Source organism: Limulus polyphemus, unplaced genomic scaffold (genome assembly GCF_000517525.1).
Source record: "Limulus polyphemus unplaced genomic scaffold, Limulus_polyphemus-2.1.2 Scaffold2057, whole genome shotgun sequence".
Lineage (NCBI taxonomy): Eukaryota > Metazoa > Arthropoda > Merostomata > Xiphosura > Limulidae > Limulus > Limulus polyphemus.
This window is the reverse complement of record NW_013667667.1, coordinates 71,940-97,675: the sequence shown is the minus strand read 5'-3', so window position 1 is coordinate 97,675 and position 25,736 is coordinate 71,940. Positions and strand designations below refer to the sequence as shown.

At 37.0% G+C, this 25,736-nt stretch overlaps 1 protein-coding gene across 1 annotated transcript in view; it reads left to right on the top strand.

Annotated features, from left to right (window-relative positions):
* The window catches only part of LOC106465806 (polyphosphoinositide phosphatase-like), a gene marked incomplete at its 3' end in the record, with an annotated part of 133,957 nt that overhangs the window by 43,935 nt on the left and 64,286 nt on the right, over window positions 1-25,736 (top strand). The window contains exons 9-12 of the mRNA XM_022393752.1: window positions 484-609; window positions 15,755-15,855; window positions 16,671-16,833; window positions 25,043-25,274. Of these exons, the coding sequence (XP_022249460.1) occupies window positions 484-609; window positions 15,755-15,855; window positions 16,671-16,833; window positions 25,043-25,274 (622 nt within the window). The remainder of the gene's footprint in view (window positions 1-483; window positions 610-15,754; window positions 15,856-16,670; window positions 16,834-25,042; window positions 25,275-25,736) is intronic.

The window sequence follows — 25,736 nt, the reverse complement described above, 5'->3', positions numbered from 1 at the left end:
AACACAGGGAAGCTATGACATTCTCACAGTTGGGGTCTCAATACATTGAAGAGCTGTGTTTACTTTTTTTAGAGTCTCTAGTTGTGGGTTTGAAAATATAATCTTTGCATTTTGATTTAGCTTGTTTATGTAGTTTTTTTTTTTTTTACAATAACTGTTCCTCTTTATAAATTAACAATTTTTGATAATATTGTAAAAACTTGACACTAAATGTTTTAAGTATAATAACTTACTTTTACCTTGGATAAAAGGAAGTTTTATATTGATAGGATCTTCTTCACAGTATTTCTTGCCCTTTTCTTTTGCAGTATTTATGACATTCTAATTCAGGTATGGTTATCAAAATTCTTAAGATTTTTGTCTATTTTTGTGAAACCCCAGTTTATAGTTATGACTTTTATTAACACTGGGAAACATTAAGCATTAAACTTTCTGTATGATCTGTTTTAACACTATTATATATTTTCCTTTTGCTTCATCCAGGGCATCACTATGGAGTCCGATGTAAACCTCATTGGAAATTTGTATGGAACACAGAACTATTAGAGCCTGTTGACATACATTCAGACTGGAAATTATATATCACTCATGGCTTTATTGGACAGTCAAGTATCCTTTGTTTAGTTTTAGTTACTAAGACATTACAAAGATCTAGTTTTTATTAAATTAATAAATTCATGAAAATCAATAGCTCCCCAGTGGTACAACGATATGTCTGTGGACTTGCACCGCTAGAAACTGGGTTTCGATACCTGTGGTGGGCAGAGCACAGATAGCCCTTTGTGTAGCTTTGTGCTTAACTTTAAAAAAAAATCAGTAAATGAACTATAAGTTTCATTGAAAATAACATCTTTAAGATTCTCAGAAAAGTAACCACCCATAAAAAATTTTACATTTGGATGCTCCTAAGAAACCCACCAGAATACAGTCAAAGTATGTCCATCACAATATGTTAAGAAGGTAGTTTCTCTTCTAGTTACAGTTTATCCATAAATTCTGATTTCATGGGTATTTAAAGTAGTTTAGAGAATGAGAGTTGTTTTTCTGTTTATGAATTATTTTCTAAAACATTTTGTTTCAAGAATAAAATACTTTTTTTTAACAAGTTTATGTGTTATTGTTAGAAAAGAAACATGTAGGATTCTTTACCATGTAGTTATCTACTATAAAGGATTATACACAAGAAATACTTTGGAATGCCTCCAGAATTGTTCATCCTGCCCTGATAGAGTTCAGTGCCTCTGCAAACCCTTTCTAAACCACTGAGCACTTTTTAGGTGTCTCATACAAACCCAAATATCAAATTTCAAAGTTTAAGTAAAAATAATTTTTATAATGCTCTTTAAACAATGTTTCTTTCTCAGAAACATTCTAAAAGTGGTAATTTGTCCTCTTGTAATGACAATTTCAAAGCATAAGTTTATAGCTAATATACTTATATGATCCATTTATAATATAATTTTCAAAGTTTTGTTTCTTACATAATTTTCCTTCTCTTTCTGCCATTACACAAGGACTGTTTGTGTTCCTACCCTTATATGACCTCAAAACATGCTATCTAGAGTTGCGTGATTAGTGGTATTTGCTAATCACTTTATCTAAACCCATTAACTCTTCCAACACGGGGTTGGTCGATTTGACCGAGTCACGTGACTTTCTGTATTCGTTTCAAGTTGACATAAGTTTAATACATATAACTCTCTATATATTGGGTATATCTTCACGAAATTTGGCAGTCTTTCAGTTAATATTACAAGTCTTTCACATAGAAAAAAGTCATATTTCTTAGTGAAGTACTTTTACTAAAATAAAATAAAGTTTTGTCCATGAATATATTGAGTATTTGTTTTGAATAGTCCATGTGCAAAGTAATTTTCATGTTAAATTAAAAATACTTTTCGTCATCTCAAAAATCTCAAATTTCCTTTGTGTAATCCCTAAAACCTTCTAAATGCATTTCAGACGGTTTTTTTTCACTAAATCCTTATAATTTATCTATTATTTTCTCTACCCTATCTCAAAACTGGATTGGTCAATTCGACTGACCTCGTAAGCACCCCAAAAAAATCAAAATAAACCTAAATTAATCTTCTTTTCTTTCTAGTATGACTTCAGATTGTAACCTGAAACTACATTTGTTTATCTTAAGTAGCTCTAAGTTCGTAACATTATACATCTATTAATAATTAAATTTTATTGTTTTATTACCATTTATATTGCCAATTGAACCGTGTTTAACTGTCATCCATGCCATTATAAGTTGTAAATCACTCGGGGAATGTACAGCTCACGTTATGCTATCGAATTACATTACCAATGAGCTGCTCATGTGCGTGCTTCATGAACAATTTTAATTATATTATTATTATTTCTTATATTACCTATTCTAGTCTTAAATAACTTAAAAAGATCCATACTTTTAATTTTAGTTACTTTTATAATAATAAATAAAGAATAAATATGAAAAACAAATCTACTTTTTTCTTGCCCTAGATTATCAAGTAGAGTAAACCCTAATTTTTTAGCGATTATGGTAAAGCACTTAACAATTTTTATTTACTTAAATAATACATCAAAGAATATAGACTAATAACATGCAAAAAGTAGACTTCTAAAAATTTTCCTGGCTTTTTAACTATGCTACAAAAGCCATTACAAATTCATCCAAGCTAGTCTTTAACTTTCCCATGGTAACAAAATTGCTACTCTGAGTGACATTGACGGTCATCTGTTCAAAACACAATGTTATGCAAGACGCCATTTGATAGATAAAAAAACCTTGACTTTCTATTGGTTATAAGTGATATATAATGAAATGTAAGAGAGAACTATCAACCAATTGTGAAAGGGTGGGTGTGACAGGTGGGGTCTGATTTTCTCTTTGATAGCTCTGTAACAAAAAATTGAAGGCCATAAAAATTATGGTCTGTTTAAGCACTAACGATTTTATAGAGAGCATTTTACATTTAATTTCGTACATTTTCGAGGGGTGATGGATAAAATAGGGATGATGACATGCTGAGACAAAATTTTCATGTGTGTTACACTAGTGGAAATTCAGGATTTTTCTATATATTTCCTTTTAGAATTAAAAGCTTAAAACTTGTATACTATTAAAATATGGATTCTTAGCTAAGATTTTATGCTATTCTAATTGGTATAACATAAACAAAAAGTAGTTTGATAAAATTTTCAGTGTAAGACACTAAAACCTTGTGTCATGCACAGTAAAAGGTACCCATGCCGATAGGGTTAATGGATTACATTTCTTTCATCAATTAAGAGATTATCTCTCAAACCATGGTATGTAGAAGAAGCAACAACAGAAAAAGAAGTTAGGGGCAGGAGCTACTAAACAGTTACCTTTGCTGTAGTCAGCAGTAAAAAAAAACATGTTGGCAGAAGGTGCTGCTAGCCAGTTACCTTCCCTCTAGTCAGCAGTTTGAAAAGAAAAGAAAACAAATGTTGATGGCTGGTGCTGCCACATGGTTGCCTTCCCTCTAGTCAGCAGCTCAAAAGTAACAACAGTGATAGACAGCCTTAGTGGTTTTGCCATAACAAAGACAGGGTGAGTACGTTTGGTGGCAATGGAAGTCAAACCTGAGACTTTCAAATCATGATATCACCAAGGCTGAACAAATTTTAAATAAAAAATAATAATTTATATGTCTAAAATTGAACAGAGCACAGGTAGCCCATTATGTAATTTTGTGCCTAACAACAAACAAATATAATAGCAGCATTTTGATTACTAAAATCATTGGAATAATTGAAAATAGTAATAATTATAAACCCTGATTCTGGTTAGTTGCTTATTTTTCTGAGTTACTTTAATCATAATTTCAGCTAGTCGATTGTTGGAATAGTAAAAAACAATAATGATCAGAAAGCACTAATTTAGATTAATCAATTCAATTATATAATTTCATTTAATTGATTGTTGGAATAATGGAAAACAGTAATAGTCCGAAACACTAATTCTGAAATAATACCTCACCTCTATACACAAAATACCTATATCCCTTGCATGTCTGCCTGTGAGATTTGCATACCACTAGCCTTGAGCTAACTCATACCTAAAATTCATGTGTTTAACATGAACTTTACTCATACAAAAAAGTCCACCACCAATAGGAGGGTGACACTACCTTCATGCATGGTAACACCCCTTAAGCACTTGCACTCAAAATAACTTAATTCTTTTCCTTGGCATGGTCTTGTACAGATGTTTCAGTCTGAGTTCAGTTACCTGAGATTTGCATTTTTAAAAGGAACTTAGGTTTAGTTATAACTTGTTTTTTGTTTCCAAAGCATTGAAGATTATTATGAATTCTCAAGTGATGATGACTTTGACTTTGTCCTGTGAGGGTGATGAAGTTAAAAACACAGACTCTGTTTCTACTATGACTTTTGGAAGCTGTTGAAGATGTTACAGCTATTGTGCAACATGTTATGGGTTTCCTCATGTACACTGGGCCTCCTCCCATTCTCCCCACCTCGGTTTGCTTTGAGTACCACCTTACAGGTTGAGGAAGATCCTCACCCTTCCAATCTCTTTTTTTAGGATATGATTCTCAAGTATATTCCTTCCTTTCTCTTTTGCCAGTGTCCTTTAATTCTTCCCATTTGTTACTTAATGTAACTATTTCTTGCGATTAATTTGTCCTTCCTCCTTCACCTGATATTAGAGTTCATGCTGATTCCTTGACCAACTCTGCACCCGTAACCACATGCCTCATTCTCTTATCCATGTTGACTTTTGTCCTGGCTTACAGCCATTCTTCCTCTACATTTCTAAATTTCCAAATTATGTACTCTCTTTTTACCTGCTGTAGAGCAAACCCCTTGTCTTTTGGTTTTCTCTCTAATGCCCAGTTTTTCATCTTCAACTTTTTCTTATGACACCCCTGCATTACCTCTCCTCCCTCCATATTATTTCTGAGGTACTTCATCATGCCTCAGAGAGGTTTTCTGGAGAGTTCCATTCACTTTTTTTACTATCTTGACCACTTTTCTTACTCACTCCATCCTTACTTGGTTCCTCTGCTTGAAACTTTTTGGGTCAGGATACACTCATCACTTATGTTCACCTCCCTCCTTTTTACTTATTTTATCTTTGATGGGTTCCCTTTCTTCACACAGAAGTCGTTGATATTATTTCTGATTCACTGGAGACCCAGGCTGAAACGGCCCAGTATCAGTACTTGTTATCTTCTCTGGTTTCCTGTCTTTGTCAACTTCACCTTTTCACTTCTTTTCCTTAGCTAGATCAGTCTACCCACACCATTACCAATCCAGATTCTAGGCCTTCCTCCTCTTCTCATTTTCTTTCTTTCTGATGTCAGGTTCGCTGTTTGTACTTCAATGACAATCCTATTGGGTTGAGCCCAGAGATTGCCCATCTGTCTCACTTCACTAACCTTTTATTTCAGTTTGCTGTTTCATATGGGCTCTTCAGGTCATCATCCATGGTCTCACTCTCCATTTTTCTTACCCTCTCTCCCTTACTGTTTCCTTTTCTTCTCCTTCTGTCCCTTATCTTCAACATCTCGAGGATGTGGTTTGGGATCTTCTGACCAAACATGTAATTAAGAGAATATACAACCCTTCTCCAGGTTTTTACTCTTGCCTCTTTGGAGTCCCCAAGAAGACCAGAAAAAACTGGTGCCTGGTTATTAACCTATCATCTCTCAACCAGTTCCGGATGGAGAATTTCTTTTATCTCCAGTGGTCTTTTTCACCTCATCTGTGGATAACCAAGGTTGTGTCAGATGACTTCTTACATATCCTATTTACCCAATGCTCCAGATGTTTTCTACACTTTATCCATTGGGATCACATCTTTCAATTCTGTGCTCTTCCCTTTGGCATAGCCTCAGCCTCTTAACTCTCTCACTACAAGCTTGGTCCAAGGGACTGACCTTCTAACTATTTTGTGCTTATTATAGTTTTCAATCTATAACTTTTAATACAGGAAGTGTATCTTCACGAAATTTTGCAGATTATCTGTAAACATTACAAGACTTTAGTACACAAAATATCAGATTTTTTTTATTAAGTTTAATATTTTTTAAGTAGTGATTTGCTCATGCGCTTTTCTATTTTATAATGTTGACTATCCAACATGCAAAATAATTTAAATTTAATATTAAAGATACTTTTATGCCTCAGAAAATTGTCAAATTTCATATTCAAAATCTTTATAACCTCCTCATAACCTCCAGATAATTATTCAGCTTGTCCGATACATTACATTACCTCTTCTCTCATAAATAGCTATTCTCGTTCAGTGCTGCCCTCTATATGCAAAACAAACATGCATGCCACAAGCCTTCTATCTCCCCTCCATTGGAATTGACTGATTCCATTGTGTCTATCAATGAAAATCATCATACGTCGACCCTCCACCAATAACAGTGCAACATACTCGCATGATGCATGTGACTCCCTCTATTCAATAATCGTGTTCAGACTTTTTTTTCTGTTGGTGCTCTTCGTGTGAATCGTGATTTTAATAGTTTAATTCCGAAGTGAGATTTCTTCATTATTATTATTTTTCTTTACACTGAGAAGTTCTTTTAATTTAACTTAATTTCCCAGTCTTTATTTTTTCTTTTCACACTCTCATATTTTACATCGAACACTTTTGTTTGATTTAAGTATTTCTACAATGAATTTTGAGGTTCATGTTCCCACTTTGGGTGTTATACCTCTAGCAATATTTTCACAGGCTGCGGGTGAGGCCTGTTGTTGTATTTCTCTGCTAATATCTAACATGAAGTTGTTTGCTATATGGGTCAGCCTTCTTCTCCTTGACCTTTCCCCTCTAATTTTCCTGAACAAGCCAAACTGTTCGGACTGATGAAGATTTGATAACCTTTTTACACCACCCGATTTTGCCATGGTTTTCTCTACTCCTCCTGCAGAATCAGCTAGGCCTAATACAGCATTTTTCAATGATTTCTCAGGTATGTTTTGTATTATCCAATTCCCCGTTTTTCTATGATTCCTTATTATCTCTATGTTGGCTCATTTTTTGTCTTCAGCTCTCTCTCTTTACACATGTGGTTTCACTGTCATTGTGATTTTCTGCATAAAGTTGTGACCTTGTCCCGGGTATATTTGCCACCTGTTTCTTTTCGGGATTTCTATATTCTCTTTGGTGATATGTTTTTGATCATGTATCTGAGACTTTGGAATCCCGTATGTTATCTATGCTTCAACACTCGACCCTTACCTCTTTGGTTGCACATTTGTCACATTTGGAGCCATGACATGCCCCTATTCCTTTCCTGTCCTGGTCCATATCTGCCTGTACCTGTCCCCCTTCTAGGGGTTTCTAATCTCATTGTTGCCAAAAGTACTGGAGACTAACCAGAGGGTTCCGGTCCAGTGGGAGCTTGACTATATTATATTGTTACTTTTTGGCAATCTTTCACTACAGTTCCATGGGTTCTTCAGGTTTTGGACTTGTTCTAGTATTTCTTTCCCTACTTCTTTTGTCCTTGGTACCCTTTTCCTTCCCAATGACTTGGGATTCTGCCACCAGCCTGTTCATCATCTTTTTCCAGGCTTTTATTCCAATGTACTTGTTATCCTTGTGCAAAACTGGAGACTGGCAGCCTGTACTAGGTTTGTCCCACCTCATTCTAATTTTCAATATCCCCCATTTTATCTTGGAGCCATTCCTCAACCTTAGGTGGGATTTTTCTCTAGGTTTATTAATGACAAAGAGGAATGTCATGAATGATTATTTGCATATCCCAATATTTCGTCACTTGCGACCCTCTCTTCGATTTATTCTCCACGGGGTGGATTCTCTGTTTTGCATGCTGCCCTTCGGACTTGCTTTGGTGCTGTATGTTTTGCCAGGAGTTCAGAGCATTTGTTAATCACTTGTATGCTTTGGGGTAGTGTTTTCCTCTTTCTTTGGTTTATTGCCTATTGTTTGCTCATTCTGAACAGGAGTCTGCCTGTTACCCTTATCAGCTGCTCCTGGAGTCAGCTTTAATGTGCTGTTAATCAAGTTGAAAAAGTCCTTACTGTGACCTAACCAATATCTTGTCCATTTTGGTGTTTTTACTTTTGTACACACATCTCAGTCGAGCCCGCCCTTCTCTTTGACTTCAATAAGTTTTCAGTTTGATTACAGCTCACAAAGTTCTATTGTTTTTGGAGATGTGATCTTCCTTGGTAGTCTTTATCCCCTTAAGTCAGGCTCATGTGCAGGCTCTTTTGTGGGCTTTTCACAACCAGTGGAATTTTCACAGAAGTTCTTTGTTGGCTCTTACTACCCTTACTCCTGCCCTTGTCGTCGATTGGCATTGGTGGTTAGATATGACTCCGCTTCCTTCTCCTCATCCAATTCTCCACATTTCATGAATGCATCCCTTTGGGGATGAGTGGTGTGGGTTGATCAACTGGAAGATTTGGCATATTTGGTCTGCAGCCAAGAGGTCTTATCCTATCAACATCCTGGAGCTTCTCACTTTAGGTCATGTTTTAGTTCGTTTTCTTCATCTGGCCAAAAATCTTCTATTAAAGATCCATTCCGAATTTTCTTCAGAGGCTGTTTATCTCAATCACCAAGGCAGCACCCATTCTTCATCCCTCTGAATTCATATCTTGAATCTTTGGGCTCAAACACTCGATATTCCTATCGTTGAGTGTGATGATTTCATTTTGTTTTCCAGTGGCTTTGACTTCAGTGAGCTACTCCTCACACTGGGGCTTTTGCTACATCCCTTAACCACAAATTTCCTTGGTTTTGGTCCCCAGTTCCTTATCTTCTTTCTCTGGCTATTGATGTTTTCACCCAAGATTGGACCTACACATTTATTTATCCTCCCATTCTCCTTCTTCTCTGGGGGATTTCTTTTATCCTTGACACACTGTGATCAGTCCTTCTGAGAGCTCTTTCCTGGCTGTCTCAGCTGTGGTTTCCATGGCTTCTCCAGCTCCAACTTTGACTTGCAATCTGAGGGTCGCAGATTTGAATCCCTGTCCCACCAAACATGCTCGCCCTTTCAGCCATGGGGGCGGTATTAAGTTACAGTCAATCCCACTATTTATTGGTAAAAGAGTTGGTGGTGTGTAATGATGACTAGCTGCCTTCCCTCTAGTCTTTCATTGCTAAATTAGGGATGGCTATTGCATATAGTCCTCCTGTAGCTTTACACAAAATTCAAAACAAACAAACTCTTGATCCTTTCTACTGCATGAACCAAAACAGTATTTCTCATTGGTAGAATTGCTGGAAAGAGCAGATCACCTATTATTTGACTGCAACAGGCATATGGATGTGGGGTAGAAAAAGGTTTTGCTTCTCCATGTAATGGGTCTTGCATGCCAGGACATTTTCTCGACCTTCACAGACATGGGAGATACCTACCAGGAAGCATTGGGTAAGTTTTACACTTATTTTGACCTGCTAAAGAATACTGCATTTGAAAGACACATTTCGACAAGCTGCTCAGCAAGATGAGGGAAATATTGATAGTTATGTTACTCAGCTTAGACAACTTTAACATGTGAATATGGAGATTTAAGTGATGACATGATCAGGGATCAAGTTATAGATAAGTGTAGCTCTCACGACTTACATAGAAGATTGTTGCTATTTTAAAGAGAATGATTTGACCCTATACAAAGATAAGTCACAGTTTTGAATGTTACAGCTTGCATTCATGGCACATTTGTTATCTGAGAAAGGTATTGGTCCAACTACTACTCGTGTTCAAGCTATCAAATACACAAAATTTCTGGAAAAAGCCAGTGGAAGTCCATAGTTTTCTAGACTCAGTAAATTTCAGTGCTTTTTTTATTTCGGGTTTAGCTACACTTGTGGAACCGTTACATCGGTTAACTCGCAAAAAGTTAGGTTTATTATGGGTGGCCAACAACAAGAGTTGTTTGATGCATTAAAATTTAAAATGACATATTTTGATTCAAATTCTAAAACCAAAGTAATCTGTGATGCAAACCCAGAGGGTCTAGGGGCCATTTTAACTCTGGAACAAGATGGTCAATTCAAAGTCATATCATATGCTATTTATAGCTTATCAGATGTTGAGAAGCGTTATTTTCAAACTGCAAAAGAGGTGTTATCACTTGTTCGGGCATGTGAACACTTTCATTGGTATTTGTACACAGTTTTATTTGAGTTAATCGTGTATCATAAACATATTGTAGGCAGATCACTCCTCTGTATTTGTAGGAACACTACGGCTCTACACCTACAATCACACCATTCCAGAAGACTTCTCATGTTAAAATTTAAAAAAGAAAATTCCAAGGAAAAAGGTTTGTAATATCTGCACTATTATTTTGTATTTTATGTTTAATGTGTTTATTCTGTACTAGTTATGCAAAACATCTAAAATATTACAGTTTTCTGCTGAGGCATGCAGTTTTTGGAGAAATAAATGCCAGAAGCATTACACAATGTGTGAGAGTCTTTGTTGAGAAAACACTACAGTACCCTCATGTTTCATCATCAATGGGCTTTGATAGACCAATAGAACTTTGTTTGGAAGCCCTTAGATATCCCTATTACTCTTCCCCTTTACAGACTGACTTCGACTGGTAATTGGATTGGAACGAAACTACTGTGGATGTTTCTCTTCCTTCTTGTCTGGAATGTCACCTTTTACGGATGCTTCTCTTTCTGTTTGCAGGTGTATCTCAACACTCAGAGGTTTCTGGGTGATGGTCTCTTTCTGAGTTCTCTTTGCATGTGAATCTCTTGTAAATTCTTACTGTTTGTCAGACTTTCCTTCACTTCCTGCAGGCTCTTTGGGGCTGGTTGGTGATGTTCCACCCCATCATTTCTATAATAGTCTCATACATCACCGGGAAAGGGGCACTCAGTCTATCAACCTCTGTTTTCCCACATTGAATTTTCTGTTACAGGCCCACTGTCCTCCATGTAGTGTTATGCTCTGGTTACGTATTGGCTGGCTTACATGTGATTTCTACTGCGGAAATGGTTTTTGGTGTCACCATCCGTCTGTACCTGCACATCATCTCCACACATGGCTTTGTCTGGTCCATCACAGGAAGGGCTTGATTTTTACATGTAGCTTCCATTGCTTTCAGTCCTGTACTTTCTTCCTTCACATGAGGTGGATTACTTAAGGTGTTATTGTCCTTCCCATCCTATGGTTCCTTACATACCATTCTTTTTTCCTTGGCTTTTTGAAGAGGGCCTTTCAGTTTCCTCTAGTGTGGGCTATAGGGTGGCATTATATGCTAGTCACTTTTTGGTTTACTGACTTTGCTTGTGTTTTCAAGTTGTCAATTTTATCTATGTTGTTTTGTTCCTTCTGTTTTACTCATCCATGCTTTTCACCATCTTCCATTGGATCTTTTCTCTTCATGTTCTTTAAATCAATTTTCCATGAAGTCAGGGCTCTCTGATGGTATATGACACATCATACTGCTCTCTTCTACAGTTCCCAAGTTCATTTGTTTCTTCTGTAAAATCCTTACCTCTTCTATGGCATTTTTCCCATTACCCTTCCAGATTGAATTCGCCATTTAATTTGCCCAGCAATTTTCTTCCCTTCTCTTTTCATGTTTTCTTCCCATCAGATCTGTCACCTTACCAAGTCCCTGGCTGCACATTTCCATCTTCCCTTGGGTGACATCAGTGATCTAGCTGTTTATCTGTGGGTGGTAAGTAGTCTGTTAATTTTCTTTTTCTTTGCAGGGGCCTTTATCTCATATTTGGATCACACTCTGTGGCAGGTGTTGCCTGTCCAGGTATGCTTTGTCTTAAATCTGTTGAGGTCTGTTGCTTCATAAATATGTTCGTCATGGACTAACATGAGTAAAGCAGACAGGGATTACTGCCCATCTCTGTTGATCTGTAGCACTGAGGCTCTTACTACTGCAAACCCGATGTACCATTCCAGATGCTGCTTGGTGTTGATTACTCAACTCTGTCAGTATGATTGCTTTGCTTTTCAAAATAGGTATCGGGTCACCCGTTGCACAGTCTTGGGTGCCATGGTCCTCCAGACTTTCCAAAACATATTTTCCCTTTTTTATTTAATGAAGTATGGGAGTCCTTGTCACTTACCAGTTTCTAGCTGCTAGGGTGGTGGACCACGGAGCCCTGCACTCCTGATTGTGCACAGTACCACTCACTTGAAAGGGGGGAGGTGGCATTCTTCTGGTATAGATGGTGTGACACCCTTCCTACCATGGACCTGATGTATAATTCCAGATTCCACCAGGTGTTGGATGTAGCACTCTGCCATATATTGCAATTTGCCCCTCCAGCTGAGGCACCCTCATTCCTACCATATGCCAGATATTGTTTCCCATGGATCAGGTGTTGGTTGGAGGTGGACAAGCCACATAAGTCCTCATATGTGTTTGGATGGTATCCTTCTCCTACTGCGGACTGGATAATAAATTCCCAATGCCGCAGAGTTTTGGACTGAAGATGCAACCCAAATAATGGTCCCTCTTCCTACCATTCACTGGGATACTTGTTCCCAGTAAATCTGGTGTTGGTTGTAACTGGGCGAGACACGTGAATTCCTGCATGTGTAAGGCAGCAACTCCAAGAAAAATTCCCAATGCTGCTAGGTCTTGAACCGGACAAGAACACCCACCTGGGCTCTCCACCTTCCTACCATCTGTTTATTGTTGGTTCCTGGTGGATCTGGCATTAGTTATGTTGGAGGTGAGTGTATGTGGAGGCAGATGTTTGGTACAGAAGCCTCTCCTCTCTGCTGGTACCTGTTGGCTCCAGGTGGATCTGGCATTAGTTATGTTGGAGATGAGTGTATGTGGAGGCAGATGTTTGGTACAGAAGCCTCTCCTCTCTGCTGGTACCTGTTGGTTCCAGGTGGATCTGGCATTAGTTATGTTGGAGATGAGTGTATGTGGAGGCAGATGTTTGGTACAGAAGCCTCTCCTCTCTGCTGGTACCTGTTGGTTCCAGGTGGATCTGGCATTAGTTATGTTAGAGGTGAGTGTATGTGGAGGCAGATGTTTGGTACAGAAGCCTCTCCTCTCTGCTGGTACCTGTTGGCTCCAGGTGGATCTGGCATTAGTTATGTTGGAGGTGAGTGTATGTGGAGGCAGATGTTTGGTACAGAAGCCTCTCCTCTCTGCTGGTACCTGTTTTTTAGATGAAAGGCAGAGAACCCTCTCCCTACTGTATTGGTTGAGATTGAACTCCCATTTACAGTCTTTTGCACCTTAGCTACTCTACACCAGAGAGTCCCAATATTTCTGTAATTTTTCTTGGGGTTCCTCCATGTTTCCACCCTTTTTGGTGACACGTTACTAAAGGATGAAGAGTACACCTGGCCCAAAAGTGGTGTAGTCTCCCACGAGTGTGTTGTTTTTAATTCTTTCTCATGCCTCATAGTTTTCCTTTGGGTGCTTCCTAAAGAGGGGATCATCTTCTCAAGAGCCTTCCACCAGTTCAATGTGGAATTCTAGTTTTTTGTAAGAGGAGGTAAGATATCGTATCGGAAGTTAATATTTTCCTAAATGAAAATTATTTACAATAGATACTTACCTTTTCTCACATTTCCAACCTGTCCTCCCCACTTCTGGTGTGATTTGGTGTGATCTGACCAATCTCAAAATGGTTAACAGCTGCATGACTAGAAAGGGCAGTAGTTATGATAGGGGTAGTGTCACACTCTTATTGGTGGAGGGTTGCTACATAATAATTTGCACATTAGTATGCATAAATAAGTGGAAGTATCAAGGCTAGTGGCGAGTGAAAATTTGCACCTATAGAGGGAAGTATAAGTTAAGAAAGCTTTTTTGTGGGAAGAGGTAAGTATCTATTGGCAATATATTTTCAGCTGAGGAAAATGTTAACTTTTATCAATTATATAAGTTTCATTTACAAATCAGAATTAGGGTAAGAATTAATAATGCAATATTATTTATTTATTTTAACACCAATTAATTATTAGTATTTTGTACAAAAATTGTCAACCACACTACTATATTTAGAATCGATAAGACCTTTTGCTCAAATAGTAGGGATATTTTTATCCTAATATGAATACAATGTCTCCAACCTTTTTGGTGTTACTGATATCCTTGAAAATTTGTCATTCTCACTGTGCAAATGGATACTTACCAAATCAAACAGAAGTTAGTACAAACTTACTTGATAGTATCCAATTTCCTATTTAAGAATTATGTTTGTAATTTAACATAGTATTAATATCATTGTTTACGTTGTGAGATTTCCAAAATATTGTGAGAGGCTGTTTTTTTTTAATTAAACTACTACCTTTTGTCGTAGAATTTAGATTATTGTTGATCAGAAATTTTGATTTTATATATCAAGTTAATTTCAACTTGATTGACATTCATTATCATATTTCTCTGGATACTTTGTTTTGCCATTTTCAGTATTCACAACTTCAGGCTATTAATCATAAACAGACATGGTTTTTGCCACTAAGAAAGATTTATGGTGACTTCACCTTTCAAAATGACATCATCATTATCTCTGTCAGGCTAGGTATCATGACTTTTGCTAAATGTAATCTGCTCAAGATCTGTTTATATGTAATAAGTACAGATTGTTTTCAACAAATTATAATGTTGTGTATCTGCTTGTTTGTTAATTTCCAGTATAAATTCTTTTCGAGGAAATTCAGCAATACAAGTCCCTTCTTGATTAAAACTAGTTTATTCTTTCTCAGTACAACTTTGTAATACACAGAATTTCCACAGTCACTTTAAACTTAACTACTTTTATAACACATGCTAAAAATCACAGTGATTCAATAAACTTTACTTACGGTGTCTACTGTTCGCTTGACTCAGTTATCTATATCTTCAATCTATCTGCCTATCTATCACTGGATTTATTTACCGGGCTTATATACTAAAAAAGAGGGCATCTGGCAAACACTCGGACATTCGCGGGGTTCCTCGATAATTCATAATCCATCGAGAAACACCAGTGCACATGCTCTCAGCATCGCGTGACTTCCGCTGTCATAACAATAAGTTATTTTTTTGTGTGCATTCTTTGAATACAATAATCTTAGCATTAAATAAGAATTTGAGTCATTGGATTATTTTTGCCATCATTTACCATACTTACTAAACCTAAATGACCCTACCTAATGCCTTGTCATAGAAAATAATTTCTGTAGCTTTCAAATACATAATATTATTTGAAAAAACATTTTCTAGTTATATTTCAAAAGTGACCTTCATTAGTAATTGTTCAGATGTCTTTCTGTGATATTATAAGAGGATAAGAATGAAAGGCTGAAGTGATTAAAATACTAACACAGAAGGATAATTATGTGAAAATCAAGACATGAATATGCTTTCCAGATTTCTGATTTTTCTTAAGTTTTCTAAACTTACCATTAGATTCCTTTGTTCATCCATGTAAGAGTGCTGTCTAATCACTTTCCTACATGTATTTTAATTATGATTATTAACAGACAAAGATAATCATGTAAAGAAAAAAATATATGGAGAAATATATTCTCAAAGGATGGTAATTAAACTTCTTAAGAAATCTAAACCTATAATTGTAGATAGGCAGAAAAATTCTAAACAATTTGATAAGTATATTGTGTGGAGGCAAGACTTCTCAGCACTATGTGTAAATGAAAATTTGAATGAGCACTTTTTTTCATTTTTGTTAATTACACTGAATGTTATAAAATGTCATTTTGTTTGTAAGTCATGAAATACTGATATCAACTTTATTATGTAAACGTTATCCTTAAAAAAAAAAAAGATATTAGTGTTTATGGGAAACCACTATATCTGACTTTGATAGCCAGAAGATCTCAGAAATTTGCTGGTACTAGATTTTTGAAACGAGGGTCCAACTGTGAAGTAGGTATATTTAGTAGATAAAAAATAATAGCAATTTGTGAAGTTTTCTAGTTTAAGGAAATGGCAGAAGAAATTCCAAAAAGAAACCATGCTTAATTTTTTTAGTTTATTTGTAAAATCTTAGAAAATCTTTACATAATTCATGGAAACCGTGAAATTTCCTACTGAAAGTAAAACTGATTGTACTGCCATTTATAAAAGGAAAATTATAGCAATTCAATGATTGTTTGAAAGTATTGATTTTCCATTTTCTTCTTAGACCTGCAAAGAATAGAGGGATTATAACATATAAAAATAATGGTTTATTGAACTCGTAGGTGTTATTACATTAAAACATAAAACACTTAAAGAAAAAAAAAATTAAGCCATTCTCAAGGCTTTATTATGGAAGTTAGTTTTATAAATATGACTTTTATAGGTTCATTTATCTAAATGATGGTTTTTAATGACTGTTTATAATAAGTTTTATCCAATTCTTAAAATTAATGAAGTGAACCAGTGGTTCTGAAGTTTATTTATCACATGACCAATTTCCCATTATTTTGTTAATTAATAGTAAGTTTGTAACAAGAAAATTTTCAAAAATGCAATAATGACAGGTAATTTGGAATGAAACAAACATTTAAAATATTTAGATTTGGTATTTGCTTCCCATAATATAAATGAAAGTACAGGAATAAGATAAAGAGAAGTAATAGAGGTGTAGGTAATGTTGGCAGTGTTACAGCTCCTCTGTTTAAATTAATTTATGTTTTTGATGGAAGAATTTAATTACTCAGAAAGTGATTTAGCCAGGATATTTACTGTTATTCCAGGGTCATGTTGCCAATGAAGTGGAAACTGAACAGATTATCCATGATTCTTCAGTCTCGTCATTTACTTTAGGACATTTCACTGCTTTTGTCCAAATGAGAGGGTCTGTCCCTTCTCATTGGTCCCAGGATATTTCTAAGATGGTGCCCAAGCCTCCAATTTCATGTAGGTTATACAAAAGCTTTTACTTTTAATGTAACATAACTTGATATCAGTTACATTAAGGTTACTGAGGGGAATAATGATAGTGTTTCATTTCCATACACAATACTAACACAAGAAAATACTGTTTTCTTACTCATGAGATATAGAGAAAAATACTCATAAAAAAGTGCTGATTTAATCTTTGAAGTGAAAAAAGTAATGTGTACGTCCATAAACATGAACTGTTTTGAACAACACCTATGACTACCTTAGCATGCTAATTTATATATAATGTTATCACACTGTGAATACATTTCTGTTTCTAGTCAGTAATACAAAATATTACATGATGCATACATCTCTTTTTAGCAGAATATCACTTGGAAGTTATCACATGATGTATACATCTCTGTTACTAATTAATAACACAAAATATCACTTGGAAGTTATCACATGGTGCATACATCTCTGTTACCAGTCAATAATACAAATGAGATCATGCAAATGAAATTTGACAATTTTTAGATGAAGAAAAATATTTTTAATCTTGACATGAAAATCTCTTTGTACTTGGAGCAGTCAACATTTTTATTTCATATATTCACAGAGAAAGTTTTATTGAAAATACTTCTGATATTTTGTCTACAAAAGACTTAATGCTTAGTGAAAGCTTGCAAAAATTTTGTGAAGATACACAAAACATATTAGAAGTTCTAGTGTGGAAATTATAAAGGTCAGTTTGGGGTCATGAACTCAGCCAATTTGACTGAGCCTATAGCAAGAGTGTTAAATTACAGTAGGTTTTAGACATTCTGTTCTAGTGCCTGGCATATTTTTATGTTAGAAAATGCTCATCTGAAAATAACATGAATTATTTTGTGGACAACCAACACAGTGTGAAAAAATTAGTCTTATTGAAGTACATTCTTGAGTACAAGTAGTGCTATTTGCTTAGGTAAGTCTTAAATGAGTTTTTGATGTATATTTTTTATTTATTGTTATAAATATTTTAATGAAGTTACTACAATGTAAAAATTAGAAACTAATTACTTTAGATAAGAAGATGTAAAAGAAAAAAAAATGATAAGATTAGCTCAGGCTAGCTGCATCACAAAATTATAACTTGATCTGTTGTTCATACTGAGTTCTCCTACTATAGTAATTGACTGTCATATCATTAGATAAAGAATAAAGGACACTGTAGAGTAATAAAATTAAAAGCAAGCAGATGTGAAATATTTAGAAAACTGAAACTGTGTTAGAATAATAATTGTTATTGTCTGTTGTAATCTGGAATCATTCTAGAAAAGAGGTTTTCATCATTTTATTTTATATTTTTTAATAGTCTTCCATGTTTTTGCTACAGTTGGTGTTAGAGAAAATAAGAAATACAGTTTAAAGATTTACTAAAAAACTTGATTCAGTTAGGAGATTTTACAAATGAAAAACTACTTTTCATTCAGACTGATTCAGTAAAAGCTTTGTAAATTAACAAACAAATCTTTAGTGTTATACTTTATTTAAAAATGATTTTTTGTGTACAAGAAACTTTTAATGTTTGTTAAATTTCATGAAGATGCACTTAGTAAATTTGGATTTATAATATGTTGTTTCTTGGTCACATTGTGGTTACAAGGTCCATTAAAATGACTAAGACTGTATATAGAGAGGTAAATGCAAGAGGGTGGGTGTTAGTGTAGGAAAAGGACATTGGTATAAGGTTGGGTTAAAAATTGTGTGGTGATTTGACTCTGATTTTTGCAAATGTTGAAAATGAACATGAAATTTGATTATTACAAGCAAAGAGCAGTATGCATACTTTCTTAAACAAATGGACAATTGCTTCTCCAAGATCATCAGCTTTCTGTTTTTTGAGATGAATCTCTGGAAAACTAGTCACAATCATAAACCTGATAGAATTAAAAACTAATAATGCTTCAATTTTTCAAGACTTGTTCTCTCACAGCATTTGCTGGCTGTAACTCACAGACGTTATCTAGTCAGCCAGCAAAGAACATTGCAGTTGTACTTAAGTGAAGCATAGATTAACATCCCCTCAGACAGAGTCGATACTATCTGCTATTGAGATAACAAAGAAACAAAGCACCTAAACAAGGAAAACTTCAACATTTTGTCTGGACTATATGTATATGTTAAAACTGCATAGTAACTAAATAAGCAAAATATTTTTTAAATTCCTATTTTACTTTAAGCAGGTATAAAACCTTTGATGTGCCTGCATATCACAATTTAGAATTCTGATATGGTACTTACCTCTTCTCACAAGATTAGCTACTCTCGTTCAGTGCTACCCTCTATATGCAAACTGTTCATAATGCATGCCACTAGCCTTGCGCACCCCCCCCCTCTGTTGGAAATATCATGTTCCAACATGTCTCATGCATAATCTCTTAACCAATAGTAGCTTGACATGATCATGTGATGCATGTGACTCCCTCTACACTCCTCTATGGAACCTTGACTTCTCGTTTGGCAGCGTTCGAGTTCAGACATTTTGTGTGTGTGTGTGTGTGTGTGCTAGTGCTAATGTGTGTTGATGGAACATTCTTTCCTGTCAAAAGTGGTTTCTTGTTGAAATTAACTTTTAATTTCTTTACTATAAACCAGTTCAATTTTTGCTGTCTATTTCAGCAAAAAGTTGATCACTTGTGAGTTCTGTTTTGCATTATGAATTCCGAAGTTTGGGTTACCACTTTAGGGGTCAAACCAACAACTAATGTTGTTCCTCAGGCTTCAGGTGTGGATGACCCAATGGTAGATCTTTCTGTTTTTTCTGTGTCGGGAGATTGAACACTACATGGGTCAACCTTTGTCCCCAATTATTGCCCAGTCTCCTTCTGAATTGGCGGAAATTCTACAAAATGACGAGGATTTTGATAGCCTCCAGAGTTTGCCGCTTCTTCCCGCTTGCTACCTGAGAAATCATCTAGACCTAATTCAATCTTCTTGGATTTTGTGTCTCAGGTTTGTGATATTCTATCCCTTTCCCTTATTCCCCTCGACCTTCTTTATTACATGAAACCTCTTCTCAACCATTTTTGGTTTTCTCACTCCCCAGATATTCAGGTACATGCTGATAACTTTGTCTCTCAATTAAGTGAGTGGATGAGCATGCTGTGCCCCCAAGGCCCTCGGATCAACACGCCCTTTATTACCATCGTGCTGACAATCCATTTTTGGTTCAGCAGTTGTTGGATTCGTTGTTACCTCTTTGGTGTGTGGTCCCAATTATAATGTCAGTCTTACCCATGCCCAATATTCTTGCCTTTGTCTTACTCTAACCACCTTTCTATGGTATCTTTCTTCCATACATCTCCTCTTTGAGGCACTCCACAGAAATCCTGAGGGTTTTACTATGAATACCCTGCACATTCTCTCCTCTACTTTAGCCTGCATTTCTTCCTTGGCTCTGGGGTTACACACATGGTTTCTTTGCTGTTGGGACCTTATTGGTAGGGACACTGTATTGGTCTGGGTCAGTTTGCCCTCTCCATATCTACAAGATGTATGTCATGTTCCATTTTTGCAACATCATTTCTTTGGTACTGTCCCAGAAACTGTTGAGCCTCGGTCTACATAAGCCCATCAGCAATCCACCCTCACATCCTTTGTTACCCATTTGTCTCTGTCAGAGCCTAATGTTCCCCCTATTTCCATTTTCCGTCCTTCATCCTCCCAACCCTTACCCATTTCTGCTAGTTGGGGTACTTCTTTTCGTCAATTTCCTCGTTGAGGAAACATCTGTTGCCAAAAGTACCGGTGACTACCATGTGGGTTCGGGGCTAGAAGGAGCTCGACTGTTGGACTTTCTTCCTTGCTGGCATCCCTTCATCGAGTAACAATGGGTGATACAGGTTCTGTCAGAATGATTCATTCTTCAGTTTCTTTCTCATCCTCTTCTCTCTCCTTGCCTCATTTCCTTTCCTCCAGATCTCATGGCATGCCAGTGTCTGTCAGAGGCAGTTAAAGAATTGCTTTTACAGTGGGCTATCAAACCAGTTGGCCACCCTTCCAGGGTGGTTTATTCCCATCTTTCATGGTACTCAAGAAAACTGGGGATTGCCAGCTTCATTGCACTTCACATGTTTACTATGGAGTATTTTCTCACCCCGAGATGGGCGTTTTTGCTGGGATTGTGGATGACGAAAATGGATGTCTCCAATGCTTATCTTCACATCCTGATTGCCCAGCATTGTCGACCTTATCTTTGATTTGTCTATCTCGGGTGGTTTACCAATTTTTAGCCCTTCCCTTTGGACTTGCATCGGCTCCTTATGTGTTTTATCACATTATCCAAGCATTTGCTCATAATCTTCATGCTCTGGGTATGCAATTTCATTATTACGTGGACAACTGGTTCAAACAGGAATCGGCCACTCATACCCACCAACTCCTTTCTCTGGCAGTTCAAGTAAGCTGGTTGATCAAACTGGAGAAGTCGTTCCTTTGAGCTACACAATACCTGGCCACCTAGGTGTGTTTATCGACACCAATATCAGTCGTGCCATGCCTTTATGTCTTTGGTCCATGGAACTTTTAGTTCACCGAGACCTCTCGACCTGATCACTTACTGCTCATGGTGTTCTATCACTTTGGAGGATGTGGTCCTACATGATTGCACTTATCCCTCTCAGTTGAGCCCACATGAGATCACTGCAATGGATGCTTCATGATAGATGGAACCTTGCTCAAGATTCTCTTTCCACCATGATCTCCCTTCCTTCTTCAATGCAAGATGATCTGCACTGGTGGCTGGACAAAGCTCATACGTCGATGGATGTGCCACTTTCTCCCCACATCCAGACCTACATTTGTTCATGGATGTATCCCTTCAAGGTTGGGGGCATGGATCAATAACCAGGAAGCTTCAGGCCATTGGTCTGCAGAAGAATCTGTCTTGCATGTCAATGTTCTCCAACTTCTGGCAATATGTTGGGCTTAACATCACTTTCTTCATCTTGTCCATCATTGTCTGGTGATGGTTGATTCAGACAACTCTATGGTGGTGGCAAATATCAATCATCAGGGGGCACCTGGTCCAGATACCTCTGTTTTTGGACATTGGAGCTCTTATACTGGGCCCATGCATGTCACATTCATTTTATCACGTCACACACCTGGTGCTTTCAATCTCGTTGCATATCGTCTTTTGTGACCGGACCGGGTCTATTCTATGGAGTGGGCATTGGATCCTCTCGTTTTCCAGGACCTGTGCCATCGTTGGGATTCTCCCCAATTAGATGCTTTTGCCACGAGCCTCAATTCCAATTTGCCCCTCATTTGGTCACCTGTACCACATTTCCAGGCCTTGGTGGTCAATGTTTTCATCCAGGACTGGTCACACAAATACCCGTATGAGTACCTTTCAATCTGATTGCTGCATCAGGTAATTTCTCTGGTCCATTCCACTCTTTGGCCAGTCCTCCTGATAGCACCTTTTTGGCTGGCACAACCTTGGTTTCCCAGGCTACAGCATCTGCTTGTGACACTACCAGTTCCTCTTCCACTTTCTCCCTCCCTTCTTTGTCAACCTCAATCCAACCTCCTACATCCCAATCTCCCTGTCCTCCGTCTTCATGCCTGGCTTTTGTCTGGTCCTTGGGGAGAGGATCCAGTTTCATGTGTCAATTTTCTGCCTTGTTAGCTGGTTCATTACAACCATCTTCTTTCAAAGTCTACCAGTGTAAGTAAAAAGTATTCCCCTATTGTTCTGCTGATTTCCTGCTGACAAACCATCTTTGGCTCATGTTATGTAATTTCTCACCTGGCTGTTTCACTGTGGTTCTTCGGTCTCCTTGCTTTCAGGATATTGGGCAGCCCTATCTCATACCTTCTGTTTTTCCAGATACCATAAGGTTCCTCCTGTTCTTACTGGGCTCATGCATTTCTTCAACATTTGATGGCCACCAAGATGTCCTCCTTTTCTGGATTGGGACATTACTGTGGTCCTCCATGCCCTCTCTTTATTTCTGTGTGAACCACTTTCCTCATGCTCCTTGTTTTATCTGTCGTTTAAAACTTATTTCCTTCTTTTGTTGGCCTGTGGTCACCAACATTCAGATCTGTTTCCCATAGACATATCACCTTACATATCTTCATTACCTCGATTGTACCTTTCTCCTTAATACCTCAATAACTTGAGAGGGTAATTCATATTTTTCTCTTATTTCCCTGCCTTCTATATCCCATCTTTACCCTCGACTGGATCTGGATAGATTTCTGTGTTCGATCAGGGCCCTTCGTTGTTATATTCCATGTACTGCATCTTTTCGAGGTATGCACAACCATCTATTTATCCCATGGCAATCTTTATTCTTTTGTGATCTTTCCCCTTCTACCCTTACGAATTGTTTCGCCTTTTGATTTGAGATCAGGGCAGTGGTGTAGTTAGGATGTGGCCTCCAAAGGAGTTGAGCCATCAACTTGCTGGTTGATGTGGCCTCCCACTACCATTTATTTACACATCCAATGGAATTGAGCCATCGCCTTCTGGTTTACGTGGCCTCCTACTCACATTTATAACTAATGGAGTTGAGCTGTCACCTTCTGGTTGATGTAGCCTCCATATCCGTATTACATTTGTGGGAGTTAAGTCCTTCCCTTTTAGGTTGGCATGGCCTCTTGCTACTATTTAAAAAACCAGGGGATTAGAGCTTTCACCTTGCGAGATGATGTTGCCTCTCACTTCCTCTTACACATCAGCTGGAGTCGAGCCATCCTCTTATGGGATGACGTAGCCTTCTGATCAACTTTACTTTCACAATGGAGTTGAGCTGTCACTTGCGGTTCACCCTTTGATTGGGTACCCTCATCCTACCTTCACGTGGATATCGGTTTCTGGTGCCGAGGTTTTGGATTAAAGTGAACCAATCAACATAAGTCCTCCCATGGAGGCAGGTTGTCTCTCTTCCTCCCTCAATTGCTCCATCTATGTCTTTCATCACTGTGTAGTTAGAGGGCTGGTTCCAGTGCTCTCTTGGACTATCCCTAGGTGTTCTTATGGAGATGTTATTGTCTTTGGATGGTAATGGCCTGTGCCATGGTTGGGGGAGTTGATTCCATTTGATGGACATTCTTTCACCATAGTATACCCAGATATTGGTGCAGGTTTTAAAACTCCAATTTTTTGGTTTGAGATTAAGAGTTGATAATCCTCAACCTACCCCATGTGGATATTGGTGACCCGTGGAGAGATTTTGGATGTAGTTTACTTGCTGAGTTCAGTCCAATGCACCCTAGCCACTCTACACGTTACATTTCTACCTTTGTGCATGTCACACTGTCTATAAGGTCAAAGAGTATACCTGCCTCAGTGTTATTCCTCTCTTCTGATCTCCAGATCTCTATCTCTCAAGTTCAGAGGTATCTTTTGGATGCTTTCAGGGGTGCTTCTTTTGTTCCCTCACACCAGTCCTTCCTCCTTTTCAATGTGGGATTCTAGCTTATCTTGTGAAAGGAGGTAAGAAACATATTGGAAGTTATAATTTTCCTATACTGAAAATGTATTTGTGATAGGTACTTACCTCCTCTGACATTTCCCACCCATCCTCCCCACTTTCCGGTGTTCGCCCCTTCTGCTAAACTTTCAAGTAAAGGTTCGGTAGAGGAGTGTAGAGGGAGTCACATACATCATGTAAACATGTCAGGTTGTTATTGATTAAGACATGATGCATGATGATTTCATCATGCATGAGAGACATGTTGGAACATGATATTTCCAACAGAGGGGAGGGAGTGTGCAAGGCTTGTAGCATGCATTGTGAAAAGTTTGCAGCACTGAATGAGAATAGCTAATCTTATGAGAAGAGGTAAGTACCTATTTGAAATACATTTTCAGTATAGGAAAATTTTAACGCCTGTAATTCTTTACTGTTTTTGTCTTAAAAGTAATTTCAACAGCAACATGTTTTATGCTAGAGATTTACTGTAATGAAAAACATATCGGTTTATGATTATATTCAAAACCCTCAGAGGAAGCAAAACAGTCCCTAAACTTTTTTGAGTAGATTATAAGAAGGACATAAATAAGTGATTGTAAATAAGTGATATTGTAAAAAAATGTAGTCTTTGATGATATTTTGACCAAACCGTGTTTCGCGTCTTAAATATTGTATTCCTGATTATTAATTGTTTTGCTTCATAATTGCAGCCAATATGTGATGAGTTTTAGGTCCATCTTACAAAAAAAAGGTTTTGTTTTGACTTCCAGTGGACATGTGTGATCCCTTCTCATATACTGCTGGACAACATTTTAACCAACTGTTGCATCGCTATGGAGCTCCTATTATCTGTCTAAATTTGGTGAAGAAACGAGAAACCAAGAGACATGAGAGTATTCTAGGAGATGAATTTACTTTTGCAATAGACTATCTCAACCAATTTTTACCCCCTCAACATCACATAAAACACATCTGGTTGGATATGGCTCGTGTTAACAAACTGTAAGTAACTTGTTTGGCTAGATCATTTTGTTATTAAGCTATTACTATTATATATGGATGTACTTGCCACTTAGAACACACCTGGCTCTACCCTTATTATACAGGGAGTTATAACATCTATCTTAATCACTTGAAATTAATGAAAATCAATAAAAAAAAAGTTGGATAAATACTTCTGGTAAAAGATGTATTTGTTGTAGTAACATTTCAGTCTACCACCCTTACATAGAGCTAAGAGTAGGCTGCAATTTGGTCCTTGTATTATAAGTAATAAGCTTGACTAGATTCAGGTCACATCAGTTGTATTTATTTATGAAATTTGCTTATCTGATCTCAGCTTGTTGCAGTAAACTGTGTTATTTAACTGTAAAACTTAACTGTAAATGTATTTCAAAGTTTTTTATTTTTATTTGAGCTGTTGCGTATCTGCTCCTTTGTCAATTTCCAGTATAAATTCTTTCC